Source organism: Drosophila santomea, chromosome 3R (assembly GCF_016746245.2).
Source record: "Drosophila santomea strain STO CAGO 1482 chromosome 3R, Prin_Dsan_1.1, whole genome shotgun sequence".
NCBI classification, from domain to species: Eukaryota; Metazoa; Arthropoda; class Insecta; order Diptera; family Drosophilidae; genus Drosophila; species Drosophila santomea.
The window spans coordinates 24,652,413-24,675,221 of NC_053019.2; the positions used below are offsets into that span (position 1 = coordinate 24,652,413).

General features: G+C 43.7%; 5 protein-coding genes across 7 annotated transcripts; 1 reads left to right on the top strand and 4 right to left on the bottom strand.

The window, feature by feature from the left end:
- Positions 1–83: 83 nt before the first annotated feature.
- LOC120451010 (protein groucho) lies at positions 84–8,317 on the bottom strand. 3 transcript variants are annotated; one of them, XM_039634329.2, is made up of 13 exons: positions 8,155–8,317; positions 6,661–7,049; positions 6,404–6,498; positions 5,623–5,686; positions 5,369–5,551; positions 4,197–4,382; positions 4,033–4,131; positions 3,145–3,201; positions 2,822–2,998; positions 2,487–2,758; positions 1,394–2,067; positions 1,127–1,326; positions 84–1,064 (listed from the first exon to the last, which is right to left on the bottom strand). In XM_039634329.2, exons 2-13 carry the CDS (start codon positions 6,694–6,696, stop codon positions 957–959), a joined length of 2,151 nt encoding a protein of 716 aa, XP_039490263.1. In that variant the 5' UTR covers positions 6,697–7,049; positions 8,155–8,317; the 3' UTR covers positions 84–956. The 3 variants fall into 3 exon arrangements, with proteins under 3 accessions (XP_039490263.1, XP_039490261.1, XP_039490262.1); XM_039634327.2 differs by having other exon boundaries at positions 4,197–4,388; XM_039634328.2 differs by lacking the exon at positions 8,155–8,317 and adding an exon at positions 7,788–7,961 and having other exon boundaries at positions 4,197–4,388.
- A 684-nt stretch (positions 8,318–9,001) lies between these two features.
- Positions 9,002–9,787, bottom strand: LOC120452187 (enhancer of split m8 protein). Its single transcript, XM_039636297.2, has one exon. It carries the CDS (start codon positions 9,701–9,703, stop codon positions 9,164–9,166), a length of 540 nt encoding a protein of 179 aa, XP_039492231.1. The 5' UTR covers positions 9,704–9,787; the 3' UTR covers positions 9,002–9,163.
- A 3,045-nt stretch (positions 9,788–12,832) lies between these two features.
- Positions 12,833–14,060, bottom strand: LOC120453954 (enhancer of split m7 protein). The gene is made up of 2 exons (XM_039638901.1): positions 14,044–14,060; positions 12,833–13,907 (listed from the first exon to the last, which is right to left on the bottom strand). Exon 2 carries the CDS (start codon positions 13,649–13,651, stop codon positions 13,091–13,093), a length of 561 nt encoding a protein of 186 aa, XP_039494835.1. The 5' UTR covers positions 13,652–13,907; positions 14,044–14,060; the 3' UTR covers positions 12,833–13,090.
- A 3,311-nt stretch (positions 14,061–17,371) lies between these two features.
- On the bottom strand, positions 17,372–17,803 carry LOC120452872 (enhancer of split m6 protein). The gene has a single exon (XM_039637320.1). It carries the CDS (start codon positions 17,744–17,746, stop codon positions 17,534–17,536), a length of 213 nt encoding a protein of 70 aa, XP_039493254.1. The 5' UTR covers positions 17,747–17,803; the 3' UTR covers positions 17,372–17,533.
- Positions 17,804–21,105: 3,302 nt separating this feature from the next.
- LOC120452226 (enhancer of split m5 protein) lies at positions 21,106–21,970 on the top strand. Its single transcript, XM_039636352.1, has one exon. The coding sequence runs from the start codon at positions 21,182–21,184 to the stop codon at positions 21,719–21,721; it is 540 nt and encodes a 179-aa protein (XP_039492286.1). The 5' UTR covers positions 21,106–21,181; the 3' UTR covers positions 21,722–21,970.
- The last annotated feature ends 839 nt before the right edge of the window (positions 21,971–22,809 follow it).

A 22,809-nucleotide genomic window follows, 5' to 3' on the forward strand; every position in this document is an offset into this window, starting at 1 on the left:
TACACATTCCTCATTCAAATTACATACAAGCAAAGCCGACTGCTCTGAGCTCTAACTGACCCCCAATGCGAGTGAGTGTTTCGAAAGTGGTTTCCGTGTTTAATTTATAATGTAAAACTCTTAACTAAAATGCTTACTAAGTATATTCATTTATAATTATATATATATATATACCTTCTTTTATGCAAATGTGTTTTTCGTGTATGTGTGTGGAGGTGTTTGTGTGTGTGTGGAGGGGCGTTGGGAGGTAAGGAAACTGACAACTTAAAATTACATTTGTTGTTGCATTCGCTGTCTGACTCGTCAGCTAAATTACAAAAACCGTTCACATAAAACAAACTAAAAGCACTCGCATCGTATTTAACTCATTTTGCTCAGCTGGTAATCATAATCTCAACGCTCCTGCAATTGCAATGACTATTCCACTTATCCTCCTATTTGTTTTTTTTTTATGTTTAGATGAACGTAGGTAGGTATCGCCGACTGTTTCTGTTTAATGTTTATGTTTTTGTTTCTGGTTTCATTTTGTTAATTTTACAACATACTCGTTTCTGTTGCTCGCATGCATTATCATTTTATTTCGCTCTGGTTCTCATTTTACTTGAATTCTTTTTTACTTGCAATTTGTGTGTTGTTCAACTTGTTGGTTTGTTTTTATTTATTGGACTTAGCTTAGGCTTAGTAGCTACAAGTACGCTTAAAATTTTAGTTTTTTCCTTTTTGTATATATATTATAGAATTTTCATTTTTGCTTCGCTTTTTGATGCGTTGCTACTGCTGCCTTTCTGCTTTTTGCTTTATCTTTTAACTGCCGATGCTGCTGCTGTGGTTTTTCTGTTGTTATTTGCATGATTTCGAACATTTTGTTTGTTGTAGTTAATTGTTTTTCTTTTGTTGTTGTAATAAAAACTATACGAGCTTATTACAAAATGAAAAAACTGCATGGTTTTGTGGATTTAATAAATAACTTCGTAGACAGTAGCCTTCTTATCGCCCGAACCCGTCACAATGTATTTGTCGTCAGTTGATATGTCGCAGCTAAGTACGGATGATGTTTCCTTCGACTGAAAAATGGTCAGTATTTTAATGAGGGGAATTCATTAAATAATTCATGATATAAGCTTACCTGGAATATGCTGGCACCGTAGGGTGTTCGCCATGCGTTAAGCAGGTTGTCTTTGCCGGTGGAAACGAACCATTTGCCGCAGGCGGCAAAGCGCAGCGACAGAACGCAGCTCTCGTGCAGATGCAGTTGATACTTGTCCGGTTTCGATGCGTGCAGCACCTCCACATGCGAGTTCTCCATTCCCACAGCCAGCCAGTCGCCTAACGAATAATAGAAAGTGTTATTTCGGTATTTCCACATGATTATGTCATAGGGAAGTTGGCTTACCTGTGGGACAGTAGCCGAGCGAGAATATTTGAGAGCTAAAGTCGTGCTGTTGCAGCTGGCGACCCTCGCGCAGATCCCAGGAGCGCACCGTGTTGTCCAAGCCGCCCGTCCACAGCCTGGAGCCATCCGGACTGATGTCGATGCATGAGGCGCCGTCGGTATGGCCTTGGAACTGGCGCACCAGGATCTCGTTGTGCAGGTCCCACACGGCGATGTTGCCATCGCTGCAGCACGAGAAGCACACCTTCGAGTCAGGGCTAATGGCCAGAGCGTAGCAGGCGGGCGCCGCCGATGTTAGCTCCGCCTTTATGCGAGGCGTCGGACTGGCCAGGTCCCAGATGGACAGGTTAGACGCCTCACCGCCCACGATCAGCGTACGGCCGTCGGGCAGCAGCTTCACCGAGCGGATGTAGTTGTCGCGCTGCAGACAATCCAGCTGGCTGACTGGATTCTTGTTGCCCGGTTGCGAGATGTCCCATACCTTGACGCAGCCCTTGCCGCCCGTGTACACGTACTTTGTGGGATTAGAGATGGTTACCGCACAGACGACCTCTCCATGCGACAGTGTGTTGATCTGACGGGCGTGCCGCGGAATTCCAACGCCCACCAGCGCATCCGGCGGGAACGGCACCGGTTGTAGACTACCCTCGCCGTTCATATGGAAAGAGTATGCACTGCAACGGGTAAAAGGAGTTTTGATATATTAATGTAACCATTTGGTGTCTCTGTAGATCTCTATCTATCTATATTGAAGCTAGCTTATGGAAACTGCACTCTATTTACTTCTTTTTTTGCGCTAATGGCTGATGCGCTTTTCTTTTCATTTCGTTCTAAATTAAAAAGGTACCATTAGCGATCAATCGCGCCACGTTCGTGCAAAGAGCGATAGAAATTAACTGACCCACGATCAGCAATACACTGAAATGATAAGCTCTTATCACTGCCAGTTTATACATTTTACATCTACAATCGGTAGCACCTTGTAATTGCATCAGTTGCATTGGATTACTTCAAGTACCGAATAACAATAAACGGTACAATTCCTATAGTCTACTTTTCGGACCATACATTCCGAGGTAAACAAAAAACTTACGGCTTTCCACCCGTTAGGGCCGAGGGATGTGGAATGCCATTGGTTCGCACATGGGCGTGCGGATCGTACGGCATTGGTGGCGGTCGTCCATAGGCTGGATCTGACGGTGGACGCTGGTAGGGATCGGCCGGCCTCTGATACGGTGCACCCGGATATCCGGCTGGCGGTGGTCCCTGCGGCATCATTTGTTTAGGATTAACGCCTGGCGCCGGTGCAGCGGCGTTCGGTGTCGGTGTGCGTGCCTTGGCGCCCGGTGTACCCGGCTTTTCCATCTAAATAAATGAGATTCCATTAGCTTCTGCACTATCTGGGTTTTGGTAATTGTGTGGGCTCACATCTTTTGTCTTGAGGCTGGGTGTGGAACGTGAAGAACTGGAGCCGGAGCGTGAGGGCGGCCGTTCCTGCTTGATGCCACTACTGCTTGGCTTTTCCAGGCGCTCGCCATTCAAGCTTTCCCGATCGCGCACCTCCATTGACACGTGCTCGCCGTTGGGACGCGGTGAGTGGGATTCCTGCAAGGCACATGTATGCATTTAGTATTGTTTTTGTATTTCATGATTAATGTAATAGCAAAGGTGTGGTTTTGTTTATTTTTTTAATTTTTTTTTGGGGAAATTTGGGAATGGTTGCATTGAATCTGGGCCGACACTCAACTCACCATTTCATTTGCAACATCTACGACTAAATCTTGATCGCTTTTCTCGCCTTCATCCTCCTGAAAATAATTTTGAAAAAAACACAAAAACAATATAAATCAAAATTCATACAAAAACCCACAACGAACAACAGCAATAACAACAACCACAATAGATATAGTTAGTAGCTAAATTTTAGGCCCTGTTCTGGTTTTCACATAATTTATTATGGTAAAGTAAAGTAAAGAAAAGTAAAAACGATTTAGTTTACTTTTAGTTTGTCAATGAAATCAAAGAAATGAAACTAGTTAAATCTACTTTTGAAATATAATATTTAAAATAAAGTAAACCAGTAAAGTAAAGTAAAGTAAAGAAAAGTAAAAACGATTTAGTTTACTTTTAGTTTGTCAATGAAATCAAAGAAATGAAACTAGTTAAATCTACTTTTGAAATATAATATTTAAAATAAAGTAAACCAGTTTAACTATAAAATATCTTTAATTTACATTTACACTTTTCATAATTATTAGTTCTTACTAAAGGTTAGTTTTGTAGAATGATAAAGACATCTAATTTAAACGAAAATCTATAATTTGAGATACACCTTAAGCCAACTACGAGAAATTGAAAACCGGAACAGGCACCATTAAATCGTTTGGTTTTTTTTTGGTCTCTTATAAATTAGCAATTTAGGTTTTGTTTAGCATGATTTTGGGTTAGAGTGTTAGCAGAATTAGACAACAACAATGGGCAAACTACGGAATTGATTTTCTGGTGAGTTGAGAGACAGCAACAGCTCAGATGAGATGAGATGACAGTAATCGTTTATGGCAATATAACCGCACACGCGGTATGATGTATGATACTACCAGTGTATAATGCTAACACCGAAAAAAGCTCGATATACTCACTTGCAGTTTCTCATCTTTTCGACGCTTCGAGTCGTTCTCGATGTCCAGTGGCGAGCGTGTGCGATACTTCTCACGATCGGCGGGCGAAACCGAATTGCGCTGCAACATCAGCATGAAAATGAGCTTCAAATATGCAGTATTATGATCTAGGGTCTGGTACTCACCAATCGCTCCTCGGCGGCTGCTGGCCCCTCTAGACCCGTGGGCTTGATGTCCGGCCTGTGGTGTTCGGGCGGTTTGTTCAGCAGACCTGGTCCGTGTGGCAGGCCCATGGTGGCGCCCAGGGCGCCAAATGGATTCAGTGCGCCCATCGGCTGCGGTGGTCCGCCTGGCACCTGCTGGGCGTGGATCTGTTGCTGCAATGGAACCATGAGATCGTATGAAATCGGGCGTGGGCGTTGCTGGGTTTCGGAATGAACATCGTGCTCAGTGGGATAATGAAAGCATTGGAATGTGTGTATGTGTGTAAACACAACAACAACATTAACACTAAATGGTATTTGCCTAAACGTATTTTTATTTCGTATTAAAGTAATAGCCAGTTGACTGAAGAGTATATGGAAATTCAATCTTTTTCTTGTTATCAATAATTGAATTTAAGCTACATTTATATATCAGTTCAAGTGTGTGTATATCAGGAAGAAAAAGCTTGCTACTTGTCCATTTTAATATTTCGATTCATAAGCAAAGACCATCTGGGGTTAATAAAAAAAAAACAGCAACAACAATTGGCGGCGTTTGAAGCGTTATTGAAATAATATAAACGTTGACAGACAATCAGAAAAGGAAGAGGAGGTAGTGAGGCACTGGAGCAGTAGTTGCAGTTGTGGCAGTGGCACATTCGGCGGATGCAGCGGCAGACGGCAACAGTAAACAAACAATAAGAAATTAACTTGCAACGAAACAAACTTACTAAAAGTTGCTGAATTCCATGTTGCTGCTGATGCTGCACAACGTTGTTTGGATTGGATTGGTCGAATGCGAAATCATAACAAATTAGGAAGTAGAATAACAAACTCAAATCAAATGTTGCCCAAGGAACAAACTTAACTGAAACGAGATCCCCGCTAAACGGCTGCCACTTTTAGGAATAATCTTCAGTTTAAGTACTCTAAGAATAAGCCCCCAAATATTCTGTTTACTAATAATGTTTCTTGTATAGAGTTTTGACATTTTAAAAAATACCCTACAAACTTAATATGGTTTAAATTTCTCTCCCATTTTAATGTGGCATCCGCGTACCCAATCGACCATGACGCTATTCGTGTCTAGCTGAGAATGGCTGAACCGTACTGCTGCTGCCGCGGAATCCATCATCCGTCCTCGATCGACTTACCCCAATGATCAGGTTGAGCTCCTGCATGGTCACCTGCTTCGCCCGCTCCACCGCCTGCAGCACTTGCTGCTGGTGGTCGGCCTGAAGGAATGGAAGTAGCTGGTTGATCAGTGTGTTCAGCCGCTTGGCGATCTCCGTCTGCTTGTGCATCTCCACGTTAAGGCCATAGGACATCTCGTAGTACTGAAAAGTGTGGAGGGCAAGACGGAACATTAGCTGGAGATCTCGATAATTTGCGGATCATGACGACTTACCATAACATAATGGCGCTGCATCTCCGTCTTCTCGTTCGACAGCTTCTCGCACTCCAATTTGATGCTGGAATTCACAGGAAAAGTGATCAACGGGCAAATTAGTTGGGCGACGGAAGCGAACTGAATTCAAGAACGCAAGGAAGCGGCGATTGTGGAGCATGGAGTTGCGGCTGAGGCGGCGCAGGTTAATCCTATGACAGCGGCGCATATGGCGCGCCAAACCGGTTTGCTCAGCTTTTTGTTTTACTTTTCGCAAAACGCAGACGCAGCATCCACATCCACACTCACACACTCGCACAGTTCCATACGATGGCGGTTAAGGCGAAGGCTTAAAATGTGATTTCTTTGGGGCATGTTATTGTAGAAGGTTCTAATAGGTTTAACCTCAACTTGATTCTGCCGACTAATGTCTCTAAATGGCTATTGCTTAACCCATTAAAACTGGGTTACTCGAAAGTGTGAACAAATTTACTTTTGTCTGAGTTATAGTTGCGTACTACTATAAAATTTGGACTATAATATCCTATATCTCTTAGTGCCAAAATGATATTTGTTTTAAATTGGGGACTTTGTTGTAATAGCAACTAAAATGTGGGAAATTATTTAAATACGTATTTTGGGTATCTGATGAAAAGGATTTTGAATGTCATGATTGAGGCAAATCTTTGCTATAACTTTAGCCTTCTCTTTACAATTTGATAAGCCTTGTATATCCCTAGCAAATATGATGCGAGTAATGTTTACAAGGCAAACATTATAAAGTATGCCACCAGATACTTGCCTGTGGTACTGCGCCTGCAGGAAGTTGAACTCCTCCTTGATGCGCTCCAGTGTGTCGGCGATGGTGAACTTGATTGGACCCTGAGGTGGTGGTCCCTATTTGGACGTGAATAGTAAATAGGTGAGGTGGTTGGTGTTCCATGCGTGGGCGGCACATGGCATGAAGTGTGGTGGGGTGAGGGTTGAGAGAGAGAGACATAAACACAATTAGCACGGATTCCGGGGTCAGAGGTGGGACCCACTTGCGGGTGAACTTACCCCGGCGGCGGGGTGGCGCACCGGTGAGGGATACATGTTGTTGTTAGGCTGGTATGTTGCCGGCTAGAGCAAGAGCGATAGTTCCGAGGTGGACACCGATTTCCCGGAGCGGAAGTCCTGCTGCTCCTCCTGCTTCGTTCGCCGCTTCCTTCCGGTTATCCCTGAGCACTCCACTCCTGCACAGAAACTCCTCGCAAAACGTGCACTATTATCTGCTTCCCAGCGTTTTATGGCTCTTGTTTTTTCTTCCTAGCTATTCTTTTTCTTCTATTTTTTTTTTGATATAATATTTTTTCGATGGCAGTTGATCCGCTAAATTAGTTTTCTCCGCAGACGGAACCGGCACTTAGTGGCACTCCATGTCCGGACTACTTCGCATTTTGCATATCCTGCGAATGGAATTTTACAACAACATACATATTTGCTTAGTTATGCTTTTTCATATTTTTGCACCATTTTTTTCGATACGTTCGCACGCACGTACATACACGCACACACACAGGCGCGCGGAGCCAGCGAGACACACGCACACTGGCGCACGAAACGGGAGCGAGGGTACGAGTGTGAGTGTTTACCGCCGAAAAATCAAGCGCACAGTTGCATGTGGCCCCTGAAATTGTTACGCAAAATCACTGTTCGATTTTCGGGGGCCGCTGTACGCACTAATCGGATTGTTCAGTTAAGCGGGGCGGTATTAATCCAATGAAAATAAGACACTTTTCGTTCGTAAAGGCAGCACACTCCGCACAAACAACATGCGAACATATACAGACAGACTGCAATTAAACAGGGTTGCCATGCCGTTTGAAACGCGCACAGCAGCAGAAGCACTGTTTGCACTTTTCTTTGAAGTACATTGTTTGCTATTTTTGAGCTAATCCGCATAGAATTCACTTGCTAAGCGCTTTTCAATATTATTCAGTTGTACAGCCAATTTATTTTTTATGATTTGCCCTGTAGGCGGCAACTCTGTTCGGCGATACGGGCACATACATAGAAACCAGCGAGTGGCCAAATCACACACACACACACACAATCACACGCGCGCAGCGCAAAAGAAAAATTATACTGTGTCCTATACAAAAAATAAACAAAAGCAATTAAAAAAAGCGAGATAATGGCAGTACCAGTTTTATGCCCCGGATTAGCACGTTTTATCGCAAGATATTTCTATGTTATGCACTTAAATCTCTGGTCCATTTTTTACAGTTTCATCGTTTTCGCCACCGAAAAGTGGGTAAATTATTTTTTGTAACTTTTCGCCCGTATAAAATTGCCTGTTTCTGCCGACCGACCGCGAAGTGTCTGACATTCGTGTATGTGTTGGGCAGCTTTGGCGGCGGCGCTCTCTCGCTCTCTCACACGCACACACACACACGCAGCGGTTCTCTCTCTCCGGCTCTACTACACGCGCACTCGCTGTACAAACGCGGCTTGTAAATGGCGTTCTCGCCTCAAATATTTTTGCAACAATTTCTGCACGCAGATTTTCACCTCGGTAGCACTTGGTATCCTCGCCGATTGGGGCAGCTGGCAATTGGGTGGCTTTTGGGGCATCGGCACGGCCCGTTTCTATTTATAATTTCCTATTTTCCTATCCGCGACACACAGACCGCGTCGGTCTCAGGTATGCAATTTGCGCTATCGCCTATCGATGTGCCGATGGGCTGTTATCGCGGGCCACTCGCTTCGGCGGCGCAGTGTTGCATGCGCCAGTGTTGGAAAGTGCGGGCGTTGCACGTGTAATCGAACTAGCTACACTCTGCGAAATAATAGTGCTAATGATTTATATAATGATATGATATGATATCAATTAATTATATAATTAAAATGTAATATATATAATAAGGAACGATTGCAGACCATCTTATTTAATAGTTATGAGTAAAGAAGTAATTTTAAGGCTCAAACTTAAAAAAAAGAAGCGAAAACAAATTCTGAATATTTAAGTAACCTAGTTATATAAATGTTCTTTATGTGTAGTTGGCGCACATTTTCAAATAAATAAATCATTATCATGAAATTTAGTCTGATTTGCGGATTTTAATCTTGTTAACCGTTACGGAAACCATTTCGAACAATTAAATATTCAAACTTAGTTTTTCAATTCATTTTAGTTTCATATAAATGAAATATATTAAAATTATTATTTTTAGTAAACTAAAATAAATTTCAATATAATTAATTTGCCAAATAATGGGATTGTATATTGAAATTAAATATCAATATTAAATGACATTTCCTAATTGGTATTACCAACAAGGATTCCAATTGCCACCAACTAAGATACTGTAAATTCTTTCCCATTTCCCACATCCCAAAAAAGAAAATTGTTTTGATATTCGTTTAAATTGGTTTATATTTGTTATAATTGTTTTGCTAATTGCTTTTTTCATTTTGCTATTTTGTTGCCATCACAGTTGGGCTATCACAGATGCGTTGTTGGTTGGTTCTCCCATTCCCACTTCACCTTCACCTTCTTGCCACTTAACCCCTTTTCATTTTACCAGGGGCGCCACAAAGGCTGCTGCATGGGCTGTGGCGAGGGGGCGGGGCTGTCGCAGTCGCTGTGATATCCGGAGGAGGCGGGGCTGAGCGGAGCCTTGTCCATTGAGGAGCAGTCCATTGAGTTCTGGAGGAAGTCGGTGGCGGACTGTGCTTCGTGGAACTGCTGCAGGTTCTTGTAGACGCGTCCCAGGTGAGTCATCACCGATTTGCCCAGGTCGACGCTCATGCCAGGTGTGGAGGCCATGACACGTGACACCTCGTTGACGGCATTCATGTAGCCATTCTTGAAGCTGTCCAGGGGGAGGGATTGCTCTTCCCGGGCCACCTTCTTTGTTGTCTTTTGCTGGCGCATGAAGATCACAGCTGACTCGAGCATCTCGGCCTTGTCCATGCGCAGGATGCCATCATCACCGCGCAGCTCGGCGACAAGTGTTTTCAGGTTGTCCAGGCACTTGTTCATGCGGGCACGTCGCTGGCGTTCCAGCATTGGCTTCTTCACCTTCTGGTAGATCTGGGTCTTGGTGGTGTATTCCATTTTTGTGTTTTGGTAGAGTAGGTTACGTAGTTTTAAAAATTTTTGAAAAATTTTGTATTCGGCTTGTTGTTGCCTGCTCGACGGCGTAATCGTGAGTGATATTCTGCTCAGCGAGGTCCCGTCCTTTTATACCGCTCCCTGGTCCCTGAAATCCACCCTCTGATACGCACCTTTCCTGCCCTCTCTTTCGCTCGCATGGCTGAGCCCAGCTAGTGCCGTCTCTTTCGCAAGGAACAGCTGCAACTTCGTAGGACGGAGGACAATCCTTGTGGCTCGTGGCGTGGGAACCGAGCTGAAAGTAAGTTTCTCACACAATTTTTTCTCGTTTGTTTTCCCTTTTGGCCACATGCTTCGCTCCGCTCCGCTTCTCATTTTTTTTTTTCGAGTTTAAGGATCAGGGCACATTTTTGCAGCTGTCGCTGTTTTTGGCTGCTCGCATTGCTTTCTGGGCCGGTGTTATTATCCTTAATGCATACTTCACTGCCTCATCCTGTCGTATTTGGAATGAGAACGTTCATATATGGGTACATGGCATCGCAGGATGATGAGCAGGGGCAGGGGAGCCGATCTGGTTGTGCGTGGGCTGCGCTGGCATTGTTATCCTGCCGTGCCATCTACTCGCTTATTGTTTCATCAATGCCAGCAGACGATGATTGTATAAGCCCCTACTCCTACTCCTACTCCGACCTCCGAACTGCGAACTCCGAGATCTCCTCTTTCCGTTCCCACACTGCCCCGTCGACGAGTGTTTATTGGACACAATTAGTGGATGTGGCATATTGGCTTCGTGCCGGGTCGCCTTGCTTGTTCGATCGTTCCATCGTTTGGGCTGTCTGATCTCGGTTTTTGGGTGGTTGGCAGGGGGACGTGGGTCAAACGGGCGCAGAAAGTGTGCCCCGCGTGCCACACTCGTGGCTGAGGTTGAGTACTCAATGCCCAGGGTGAGGTGATGTGGGCCTTGTGCCGGAATGCCTACCTATGGGATGCACGTACTTGACTCCCTGCAACCCTTTAATTGGTAATTAGTAATTTTTCACCGGTTAATTGATGTTCACTTTTCGAATAGTTAGCTGTCATATTATATTTGCTTCCGATGGTTGATTGAATATGTGACTCATCCTAATAAGTAGTAATATATTATTTGATTGTTAAGTTATCAAAGGATTTAAAGGTCATTTGATTCGAACTTCCAATGATACAAAATTTTTTTCTGTAGTTATTCAATGGGAGATTATAATAATTTAACGTATATTTAAAAACTCATTCCGAATTAGCTAATATTATGTAGTTTTAGTTTGCAAATCTTCTGTTATGCATGCGCTTAAGTGAAAGTGTATTAGGATTCTGTTGAAATCATTTTACTTTCTAATTAATGTTTTTTAACCCAAAAAATATAACAAAATAATTTTTTTTTCTAATAGGAAACTAATGGACCTCTGACTTTGATGCCTACCTATGGGATTTGTGTCCCTCCCTTACAAACGCCTAAGGTATGGTACTTCCTCACTTAATAATTGAGATGTATATCTCCCTTACAAATCTTGAGAGCTCTTAATATTGATATTTTATGGGTGGAAAATAACGTCATTGATTATTGTAATGGGGAGGGATGCTCTCACTTCTTACAGCATTTGGGGTGTCATAGGTCAATAATGTAATAGGAGTTTAGGATTGAATACTTATGAATTTACGTACTGCTCTTGCACCCCAAATAGGTGTTGCAATATGATTGATTAATTGCAAAAGGAAACATATAGAGGGATTAAATATAATAGGGTATATTGTGCGGTATGTTATCTAAACGTGTGCTGGAAATTACATCGTTCTTGACCATTCTTATAGGCCTTTTACTGGTGGACATATTATAAGGCGGCTTTTGAGGTTTCGAACAATGTATTGTGTTGTGATATAGGGAGTCAAGTGCCTTCGTTTGATAAACGGGTTCCTTAAATATAATATTAATAAATACATTGTTCGAATGCAAAGTACCATCCCCGTAAAAATATGGTATAGTTTCATTTTATATTATTAAATGCACGCTTTACGGCTAAGTGCACATTATTGGATCATGTTTAACTATTATATTTAACTCGTTATTGAAACTTGTTATTAGTAAAGGTCATTTAAGATAATGATGGGTTTTAAGATAATGTTCATAATTTATGGGAAGCCCATTCTTTTACACGTGTATGCAATTAGATAGTGCATAATTTTATTAAATTGGACCTTAAAATTTATGTATATCACTTTATATATATGATCAATGAACTAATTTTGAGGACTTATAGAATCTTCTTCCCATTGGAATTTCAAGACAAATATTCAAGTTCGAGTTTGCCTATTGGATAGTGCTGTAAAAATGAGACTCCCCAAATAATAAGATGGTTGTTTGATTTCGTTTCATATTTTGATTTGTATTTATACCCGTTACTCGTAGAGTAAAAGGGTATACTAGATTCGTTGAAAAGTATGTAACAGGCAGAAGGAAGCGTTTTCGACCATATAAAGTATATATATTCTTGATCAGGATCAATAGCCGAGTCGATCTGGCCATGTCCGTCTGTCCGTCCGTCTGTCCGTCCGTCTGTCCGTCTGTCCGTCTGTCCGTCCGTATGAACGTCGAGATCTCAGGAACTACAAAAAAAAGAAAGTTGAGATTAAGCATACAGACTCCAGAGACATAGAAGCAGCGCAAGTTTGTCGATTCATGTTGCCACGCCCACTCTAACGCCCACAAACCGCCCAAAACTGCCACGCCCACACTTTTGAAAAATGTTTTGAAATTTTTTCATTTTTGTATTAGTCTTGTAAATTTCTATCGATTTGCAAAAAAACTTTTTGCCACGCCCACTCTTACGCCCACAAACCGCCCAAAGCTGCCACGCCCACACTTCTGAAAAATGTTTTGATATTTTTTCATTTTTGTATTAGTCTTGTAAGTTTCTATCAATTTGCCAAAAAACTTTTTGCCATGCCCACTCTAACGCCCACAAACCGCCAAAAACTGTCAGTGTTGAAATTTCTTCTTCGCACATCCACTAGCTGAGTAACGGGTATCAGATAGTCGGGGAACTCGACTATAGCGTTCTCTCTTGTTTCATTTGTATTTGAGTTTTTTTTTTCATTTTGTATCTTTTCATGTTGTGTTCTTGAGATCTCTTAGCTGGTAAACATTTGTATATATGTAGAGTAAAAAACAGACTTCTGCTCGATTGATTTAAGACAAAAGTTAATAAAGCGTGCCCTATCACAGACTTAACTTAGAAACCTAAAACTTGGTAACGTAACAAATAAATGAGGATCATTGTAAAGCATTTTTTCTAAAGCTGCGGTTCCAATTGCGCGATTGCCCGTCGGGAGTTCAGTTCTTCGAAGTGGATCTCTAGTTTACCAGGGGCGCCACACCTGACCGGGGCTGCTGATCTGGAGCAGGGACTCGTTGTCGCTGGCATATCCACTGGAAACGGGACTGATGGAGGAGCAGGAGCTGGCACTGGAGTATGAGCTGGAGCTCGAGCTGGATCCGCAGACGATACTGAGCGGAGTGTTGACGGCCTGTCGTTGTTCCATGGGCTGCTCCAGTTGGTTAAGACGCATGCCCAGATGGGTCATCAGTGTGGTGCCAAAAGCCACATCCACGCGGGGAAGGGAGGCCAGGGCGCGGGACACTTCGTTGGCTGCCCGGATGTATCCAGCACGGAAACTTTGCTCGGGATTGGCTGGAACTTGCTTCTTAGACTCTTTCAGCTTGCGGAGATGCTGCACGGTTACTTCCAGAATGTCGGCCTTTTCGAATTTGGCATCGCCAGTCTGGGCGACGCACTCGGCCATCAGATCCTTGAGCTCGTCCAGGCACTTGTTGATCCTGGCACGACGCTTCCGCTCCAGCAAAGGCTTCATCACCTTGCGGTACTGATAGGTTTTGGACATCTCGTATTTGGTGGCCATTGTGTTTGGTTTTGTTTATGTTGTGTGTTTCGTTAACTTGAAGAATGACCTGTTGAAGAACTTCTTCGATCTTTCGGAGGAGGTTATCCTGAGATGTTGACTGCACGACGATTGCGTTGGAAATGTTGCCTGCGTCTCCGGTTACCGCTGCTTTTATAGCTGCACGTGCCGCCGCGAGAGCGTCTCGTGCTCAGCGCACGCTGCTCGGAGAAAGAGAGAAGTGAGAGCTGCGGAGCCTCCGACGAAGAACCACCACCTGCGGAACAAACTACTTTTACTCAGTCACTGGGACACGATCCTCTCGCCTGCATTTTCGGTGGTGGGTTTTTCTCCACAAACAAGTTTGGAACACACCTGGGGCCAAAACAGTATGAACTATATGATAAACGCACCTTAACTTTTTTTTTGTATAAAAAACTTTCGTACGGTTCTGACATATATTAAAAAGCCGAAGAAAATGTATTTTCTAGATACCTTGAGTATTACATTATATAACAATTATCCAAAAAATATTTTAAATGGTCTTCTTTTGAAGTATTTAAATGTAATGAGAACATATAAACATAAAGTTATGCATTCATACTTAAAATCTAAATTTATGCACTTTGTATTCATTGCAGTTCTTAAAAAGTGAGCCCAGAACACCACACTGTTTTTAAAAACCCAAAAAAATTTCTAGAACTTTAAAAACATTCTCGGTGCTATTGCTGTGACCCCAGGTGTTTTTGGTGTAAGTGAGTCTCGGCAGGGGATGAAGATGCGATGGTGCAGTGGTGGTGGTGCGACGGTGGTTGCACATGCTGCTTCTCTGTTTTCCTTTCCACTGACATTCGAATCGTGGGAAACACTTTGCCCTCAAGTTTCCCACAAGATTTTTCTCGCTCGTTGGTGTTATAAGTTATAATCGGAGGTAGCCCGTGTGCGAGTGCCGAGTCCGAGCTCCGAGTTCCGAGCCCTTATGCACATGGCACAGTGGGCCAAACCGATGAAACACATGCGGGAATTTCGAGGGTGCCTTGCTTGAATGAAGTTTTCAAGGCTTTTCCAACTACGTGAAAATTAAGGTTTACGGATTTTACGCATCCTGCTATCTACTTGCTAGGCAAAGTTTTAGAAATTTTCGCAGGGATCGTGGGAATGCGAAGTGTGAGATGTCGGATATGGGGTTTTCCAGGGCGAAGATGTGTGCAATTTAAGGACTCGCAGGTTTTGAAACCAGTACCTTACGGATTTTACGGGTTTGGTTGCCTGTTTTCAACTTGCTACGGTTAATTTCAGGACCTCTACTAAAAGTCGTGGGAACGTGAATTTTGGAATGTGATTCTTGGGGTTTTACCAAACGGAAGATGCGTGCAATTTTACGACTCGCAGGTTTAAGAGTAAGTGTTTACGGATTTTTCGTTCTACTTGTAAAGAAATTTTTCCTAAAGTATCTGCTGCGTGGGAAAGGTAAATTTGTTCCTTGGGGTTTTTCTAGGCGTATATGGTCGAAATGTAGGGACTTTTGTGGAAGGTGTTTTCTACTTGCTACGGATAATTTTGTTAGCTGAAACGGTGTGTGGGAACCTGAGTCTTGGAAAAATTAAGGTTCGTGAAGGTTGCATTTTACAGATTCTCTTGGCATTACGAGTATCCAGATGGGTCACTTAAGAACCATTTTTCCATTCGACTCGAACCACTGTAAATCTGACCGAGCTGCTTGTGCGAGTCACGGGTAGTGCTGAAAAAACTACCACCTGCCCTTTATTTTATTTAATTTTTTCTTGTCCATCGTGGGCCCTACACATAACTATAGCCCTCTCCCTCGCTCCCGCTCTTGTCAATTATGAATGCTGAATTGTAGCTTCTGTTGAACACTTGGTCCCTGGGTTTTCGGTTCGAATGGGATCGACCATCGCTAAGTGGCATACATATACGCGTATGGTATTCCTGCTCACGTCGGGACATCATCATCGTGGGACCCGGGACCCAGAAAAGGGATGATTGTTCGATGGATCGACGAGGGACATGCAAACTAAATGACTGTACGGCAAATTGACACACACTAAAGATTAAATGTATCGCATTCGTTAACTATATAAACAATATACATTCGTGGCCGGTTTGAGGAACGCTGCAGCGCGCTGGCTGCGACTGCGGCTGCGGCAGGAAGTGTGTGTGCACTGCGTGCTGAGAGTGTGCTGCACAACGAGCCGTTACAATTTTCTGGCGACTGTGAGAAAATTTTTCGAACTGCACATGGCCAGCTCTTGTTGTTTTTTCCACTTTTTATAAAGTAGGGGGCAAGCATTTGGGCACGCATCGGGGTTGGCTTATTGTCAATGCATCGCTTTAATCGCTGCTCCTGCTGCTGCTGCTGGGCAGTCGATGTTGCTGCCGTGTAATTGAATATGTGTGCGCATGCGTGGCACGCCAAACGCGCGACAGACGCGGGCAGCTTAAGACAAAAGCCAAAGGGCCCCAACAGAAGCTTGCTGCACGCCACGCATGCGCAATAAAATCGCATGAAATGCAAAAAAAAGCAGAATTACAAACATAAAAAAGAGTTAAATTTTAAATTTTTTTTGTCGGGATAAAGCTTGAGAATCGGCGACAGGAAATTATCATTTTGTGCGGAATGACAGGGCGGCGATTATCATCTGCTGCGATTAGCTTTGATGCCCGGATATGCGGGGATGTTGTCAACTTAAGAGGGTTTGGCTCTGATTTGCATTTGGCTTCGTTGGAATATTAGTTTACGAAAGTGTTCCTTTATAATCTAATCCTATTATGTCCAATTTGATGTATTAAAAAGCGCTTGATTTAATAAGTAGATCTCAATTAGCTACGCAGTTGGGCTGCGGAGGGTTTTCTCCATTAACAAACTTCAATTAGTTAATGTCGGAAGGTGAATATAAAAAGCTAACAATCGATCTAATTAATGTTTGTTCAAAACATTTTCAAAGAGCTGCTATAAGCCGCCTAAAAGATTTGATGAAGCCAAGCGCTAGGTGATTTTCTTTCAATTAGAATCCAATTGGCTGCTTTTCCTGCTAACGACCCAATTTCCCACGTAACAAACAGCGATAATTTAAGTGAATTTCTTTTTAATTTATTTGCTTATAAGCTAATAACATTTATACTACACTAACTAGCTTGAGTTCATATCACAAATGTATTTAATATTCATCATTGGCAACCATTGGAGGTCTCCAACTGGAGAGGATGTCTGAGCGGCATCCTCCGGACTAGTTGGATACTTGTTGCTGGCACGCAATTCGATTCGCACGATCGTTCGTCAGCTCCATTCATTCATCGAATGATATGTTTTGTATTATTCATTCATCCATTCAGTCGCTTTGGTCGCATCTAACTACCGGTTTTTGTTCCATGAGTTGTGGCTTTGGATGATGTTGCCGCTGTTGTCTTGAGATTGTTGTGCTGCCTGCTGTTGTTGTCATCGATGCTTATAGTTTATGTGGCTGCTACTGTTTCGGCTGTTAATATTCTCGCTTTTTGACAAGGTATTGTTGATTTTATTGGCAACGTTGCGGTTGCTTCGTGGTTTGCCGTTGCTGATGTTGCTGGTGGGCTTGCAGCATTTTTTTGAGGTGTAACTGGTTGACATTGCAATTATAATTGCAGTTGGGTGTTTCAACCAAAGCATACCCAATTGTATTGCTGGATTTAATGTTATAGTTATAGATGTTGAAGATGCTACTAATAATAGTAGTTATTGAGGTTGGTTGCTTCATCTTTTGTAGTGTAGTTCCTTCTGTTGCAACTAACTATTTACTATAATTGCGGTTGTTGACATGAGAGCAATTTCGTAATCGGATGTTTTGATTCTCAGCAATGATTCATTCCAGATTTGTCTGGCAGGTGGTGTTCCTCCGTTTGCTGCTACTGCGAGTGCCAGTAGAAGCTGCCCGCTTCCGTCTCCAAGCAGATGACGAGGTGCTCCTCCAATCCCACTTGAGTTGCCCTCAACATCCTCTCGTTGGCCTGGTTCTGGGCAATCTCCTCCAGGCTATCGTACCGCTGACTGTCGGCATGTGAGCTGTTTTTGCCAAATCGCTGCAGCATTTTGGCCAATAAGTTCTTTACTTTCGACATGATTATGGCAAGAGTGTGGTATCACTTTACGAATAAAAGTTCTTAGCGCGTTGATTCTCGAATTGCAACTGTTGTGGGCTGATGGCAAGTGCCGCGCTTTTATAGCCCGAAAGATAACCACCACCCAAAAGTCCAACCACCCAAAACAACAAGTGCCACATGTGGCGGACACATGTCCACACTCCGCGCAGGAGCAGCAGCAACAGCAGCAGGAACATCATCCCAAGTATCAGCCCAACGTTCGCCTGCCACGCTTTCAGCGCAAGGAACACCGCAGCAAGCTCAACACGTGCAGGATAATCTCGTTTTTCCCCCCTCCCCTCACTCCCAGTGCATCCCTTTGGATTTTTGTTTTTTTCTCGAACCATCCTCATTTTTTTTTCCATTTCAATACAGAATAAATATTGAGAGCGTTGAGCAGTTGTGGTTCCCATGGATAAGGTTCGACAGCAAAGGGCCTTCCTTCCCCTATCCAGAGCGTATATCTCGATTTTTTGAGGCTAGGGGAAAAAGTATCCCACGGTTCGAGTGGCAGCTGTTTGCAATTTAGGCCACAGCCCCGCTCATTTCGTTGCCTTGGTGGTGTTGTTGGTGGTGGTGGTGGTTCCTTGTTGCTGTTGGTGTTGCTGTGCCTGTTGCCCCTTTTGACACATATTGCACTTGCTGATGTTGCTGCTGCTGCTGATGTTGTTGTTGCTGCTCCTGCCGCTGCTGCCGAGTTGATTCAACTTTGGTTAATTGCTTCGCCCGCCGTTGGGTCACGCGTTGGCTTCCCAATCGCTTTCCACCTGATTGATGTTTGCTTTTCGGCCTGGAAAGCTCGGCTGTGGGCCAAACGCGTGGCGGTGAACAAGTGCTGTTCCTTCTCTGATTGGACGTGGGTTGGCCACGTGTGTGGAGCACCGCAGCATAGTTAATCCTCGCCAGAGCAAGGTGCTTTCACTTGTGGTGGCGTCTTCTGATAGTGTTTTAATTCAGCTTATATGGGTTCATAATTCTGAAGTGTTTGTTGTCTGTGGGCCAGGGTTTGGGAGTTGGACATTCGGCGGACGAGGGTTGTTCCTCGGCACGAGCTGCAAACGAAGTGGGTTTGAGGTTGATTGCTTGCGGGGAGTCAATTGTGTTTGAATGGTTAGAGCGATTAGAATGATTGACTGTGTGTTATTGTTAAAGAGATACATTTAAAAGGGGTATCTTTTCTGTGGAAAGCACCTTTGAGATGAGTTTTATTGCATAAGATAGGGTAATTAATCAAGTGCTGTAAGTGAGATAATATCTTCAGCTTTGAAAATACCTTATCCCATTCTTTAACGACCTTGATTTATAAAAGCATTAGTAATTATAATTTCATTTGACAGTAAATAAAAGAAATGTAAAAATGCAGATGTTCTAGTCAAATCTACTTCTTGGGTGTTTTTCCCATGATGGGTATTATAATGCCAGAACAATCGCATTAACACCAGGAAGTGACCATTCTTCACCAAGCTAACTCTGAATCATTCTAAGCATCCCACGGACTGTGGGCTCTGAGCTAATGTCAGCCAACAATTGTCCACTTATCGTCTGGCTAATTTATGGCTGCGCAAACATTTGCCGGCGACATTTACCTGACAAACAAACTGGTGGTCCGGCATAAATCCCTCAAAGGATTGGCCCACGAACGGACGACGCAAGTCAGGCGATGGGATCATTGAAATCCATCCAGTGGCTGTCAGTTGGCTGGCCCAACTGCTACTGGGGATTCTCACTCACCTTGGATACGTTAATGATTTGATTGCCCATTGACAGTCCGAATCACCACGTCTCCACGTCCCCGCAACTCCCATTCACCACTTCAATCAATGACAGACGGCTCGTTAAACTTCTTCTGCGGGTGCGTTCGTTCAATTAGCCCATGTCGTAAAGTACAAATAACTATTGCGTACAAGTTCCACGGAACTTGGATGGCAACTCTGGCTCTGGCTCTGTGGCTCTGGGCCCGGCCATAATCATTAAGCCCGCCGACTGGTAGCCGGCAATTTAAATTAAACAATCGTCAATGACGGCGACAAGAGTGAAAAACTAAAGTAAAGCAGGCAGTAATCAGTCGGTTTCTCAGCTCACCAGTCAGTCCGGCAGTCAGTCAGTCGGGCAGTTAGTCAATCCGTCAGTGCATCAGTCAGTCACACGACGATTGCTACTTGGGCTGATAATAAGCGTCGCGCCGGCGCAATAAATGTGTGCCGACAGATAAATGTGTGTGCCCTCATCTGGTTGTTGCTTCTGTGTATTTACGGCCAAGTGGTTGTCTGTGTGGAGTATCTGTGCCTCGGCGGCTTTCCGTGTATCCGTGCCTGTAATCGTAACCATATAAGCGTCTTAAATGGCAGGTGTGCACATCGCGTGGGAAACACACGACGCGTCTCGAGCGGTTCTCACGATATGAAAATCGAGCAAAACAAACCGAGAGACCCCTTAAGACCCCTAACAACGGTGACAGCCACTTTCTCGGGATTCGAATTGGATTTGGACTGGGGATTGGGGTTAACGTTAAGGGTTGTCGGTGGAGTGTGCATGGGGATCGGCCGAACATTGGGTCAGGATTTATGGGGCAGCGATGGTGAAGGGTCCCTAAAAAAAAACCATGACTAGAAAGTGTATTTAAGTGCTTGTTTGTAATGAATTGGATTTTATAATTACTTGCATGGGCAGATAACGAATCCTTAGAATTTTAAGTACTTTGGATACACCCATTTAATGCCTTATAGCTCCATAGCTATAAATGCTTGCTATCCATAATTTGTTACCGAAATAAATATTGTGTATGAGAACATGATTACATCAACATCTAACATCCCATACTTAGTTATGTAGCTGGTGTAAAGGATTTAAACGATCCTCCTTTATTCCTTTCAACGATGCAAAGATCAGTAAGCCACAACAAGACAATTACAATTTTACCGAGTTTGATTTTCATTTGCTGGCCCAAACCGAATCAGTTTGTCGCAGACAATTGGGCCCAATTCTGAGCACCACGTTCCCACGTCTTGGCCAGCATTTTACGGTTTAATTGCAGTTACAATGCGTCGCCAGGACCCACACTCCTTGGCTAGACAATTGAAAAAGGAATAAAACACACAATGGGAGCCAAGGAAAGCAGCCTGAAAACTCATTCTTTGCACAACGATTTCGGTTTCCTTTCCCACGCACGCACAGCATAGCAATAAGATTTCCAGATCTTCACGGTGCTCGCAGGTAGCAGGTCCTCCAGCAAGGACCTTCTCCACACTGCTGCTGTTGCTGCTGCTGCTGCTGCTCCTGCGGCTGCTGCGGGTATAAAAGCCGGTGCAGTCGAGGAATCCAGCATCATTCGAGCAGCATCCTGCAAGCAGTACAGATCAGCTCAGCACATTTCTACAAATCTACCAAAAGCAAAACACATACACACACTACAAAATGGCACCACAGAGCAACAACACCAACACCGCTTTCGTCTCCAAGACCCAGCACTATTTGAAGGTGAAGAAGCCCCTTTTGGAGCGCCAGCGTCGTGCCCGCATGAACAAGTGTTTGGACACATTGAAGACCCTGGTGGCCGAGTTCCAGGGCGACGATGCCATCCTGCGAATGGACAAGGCCGAGATGCTGGAGGCGGCACTTGTCTTCATGCGCAAACAGGTCGTCAAGCAGCAGGCGCCGGTCTCCCCACTTCCCATGGATAGTTTCAAGAATGGCTACATGAACGCCGTCAGCGAGATCTCCCGTGTGATGGCCTGCACCCCGGCCATGAGTGTGGATGTTGGCAAGACAGTGATGACCCATCTGGGCGTCGAGTTCCAGCGCATGCTGCAAGCCGATCAGGTCCAGACTTCAGTGCCAACCTCCACCCCACGCCCACTCAGCCCCGCCTCCTCGGGATACCACAGCGATAACGAGGACTCCCAATCCGCCGCCAGCCCCAAGCCAGCCGAAGAAACCATGTGGCGCCCTTGGTAAATCATCACCATCATCATCATCAACGACATCGAATCCAGTCTTCCAGCTGAGGAATCTTCTTCAGCATCGACATTGAATCCTGTCTTCCACCAGCAACTTCTGTTGCAACGAATCAAGTCTTCCAATTGAATCGTTAACCATGTGATAACAGCTTTACCTAGATCATAAGCACACCTCAAGCTTTACTAGTTTGTTAAGGATTATGTTTTAAGAGAACACCACAACAGCTTTAATAGTTATAAAATAAAAAACACAAAAACTTAAATACTTTGGTCTACTTATTTACAAAAACTAACAGCAATCATCGCTTAACTTTCTAATTGGTTTTGGGGTCTTTCGTTTTGCAGATAACTCATTTATCTAATATGATTTATTTGTTTTAGATCTTAAGCAAAAAGAAAACCAGAAATCAGAGAAAATGTTTACCAGCAACAAGAACTAACTTAAAGGCTAAAACTATCATTAATAGATTTTGAGGGTTTGCATACAAATAGTTTTAAGAACTTTTGAATAAATATTTTAAGATATTTAGGTTTTTGATAGCTCTGTTTTTTTTTTTAAAGCTCTGTTTTTTTTTTATATACAGATAAGGAAGAGAATAGAATAAAATAAGATTTACAGAACATTTAAATAAAAGTAACTATTCATTTTGTATACAATATGGTGACAATGTCAAGTAAAAGTAATCCTATCTATGAAGGTAACAGATTTTCAAGAATATTTTGTTGTTCTTCTAAAAGAAGAATATCACCCTTGTTGAGCAATTCATTAGAATAATTCCCCAGTTTTCGTGTAAAAGACACACATTAAGCCGTACCTCCCCCACCTGATGATCGATCTAAACAAGATTCGTGCCTGACACCCCAGCTGCGACCTCCTCGGCGAAGAGTTGAACTCCCCCGGGTCCAAGTAGGAGGTCGTCCGGCCATAAACCCAGTCAAACCCCTGACCAAGCGACGCCCCCGAGGACCGGAGACAAAAAAAAAGACACAGACCTGTCTACGCCTCGATCAACAGCTTAACACTGTGGTGTTGCACGTGTTGCAAAGTGTTGTCGAATCTGCATACCCCTCGAACCCCCGGACAGG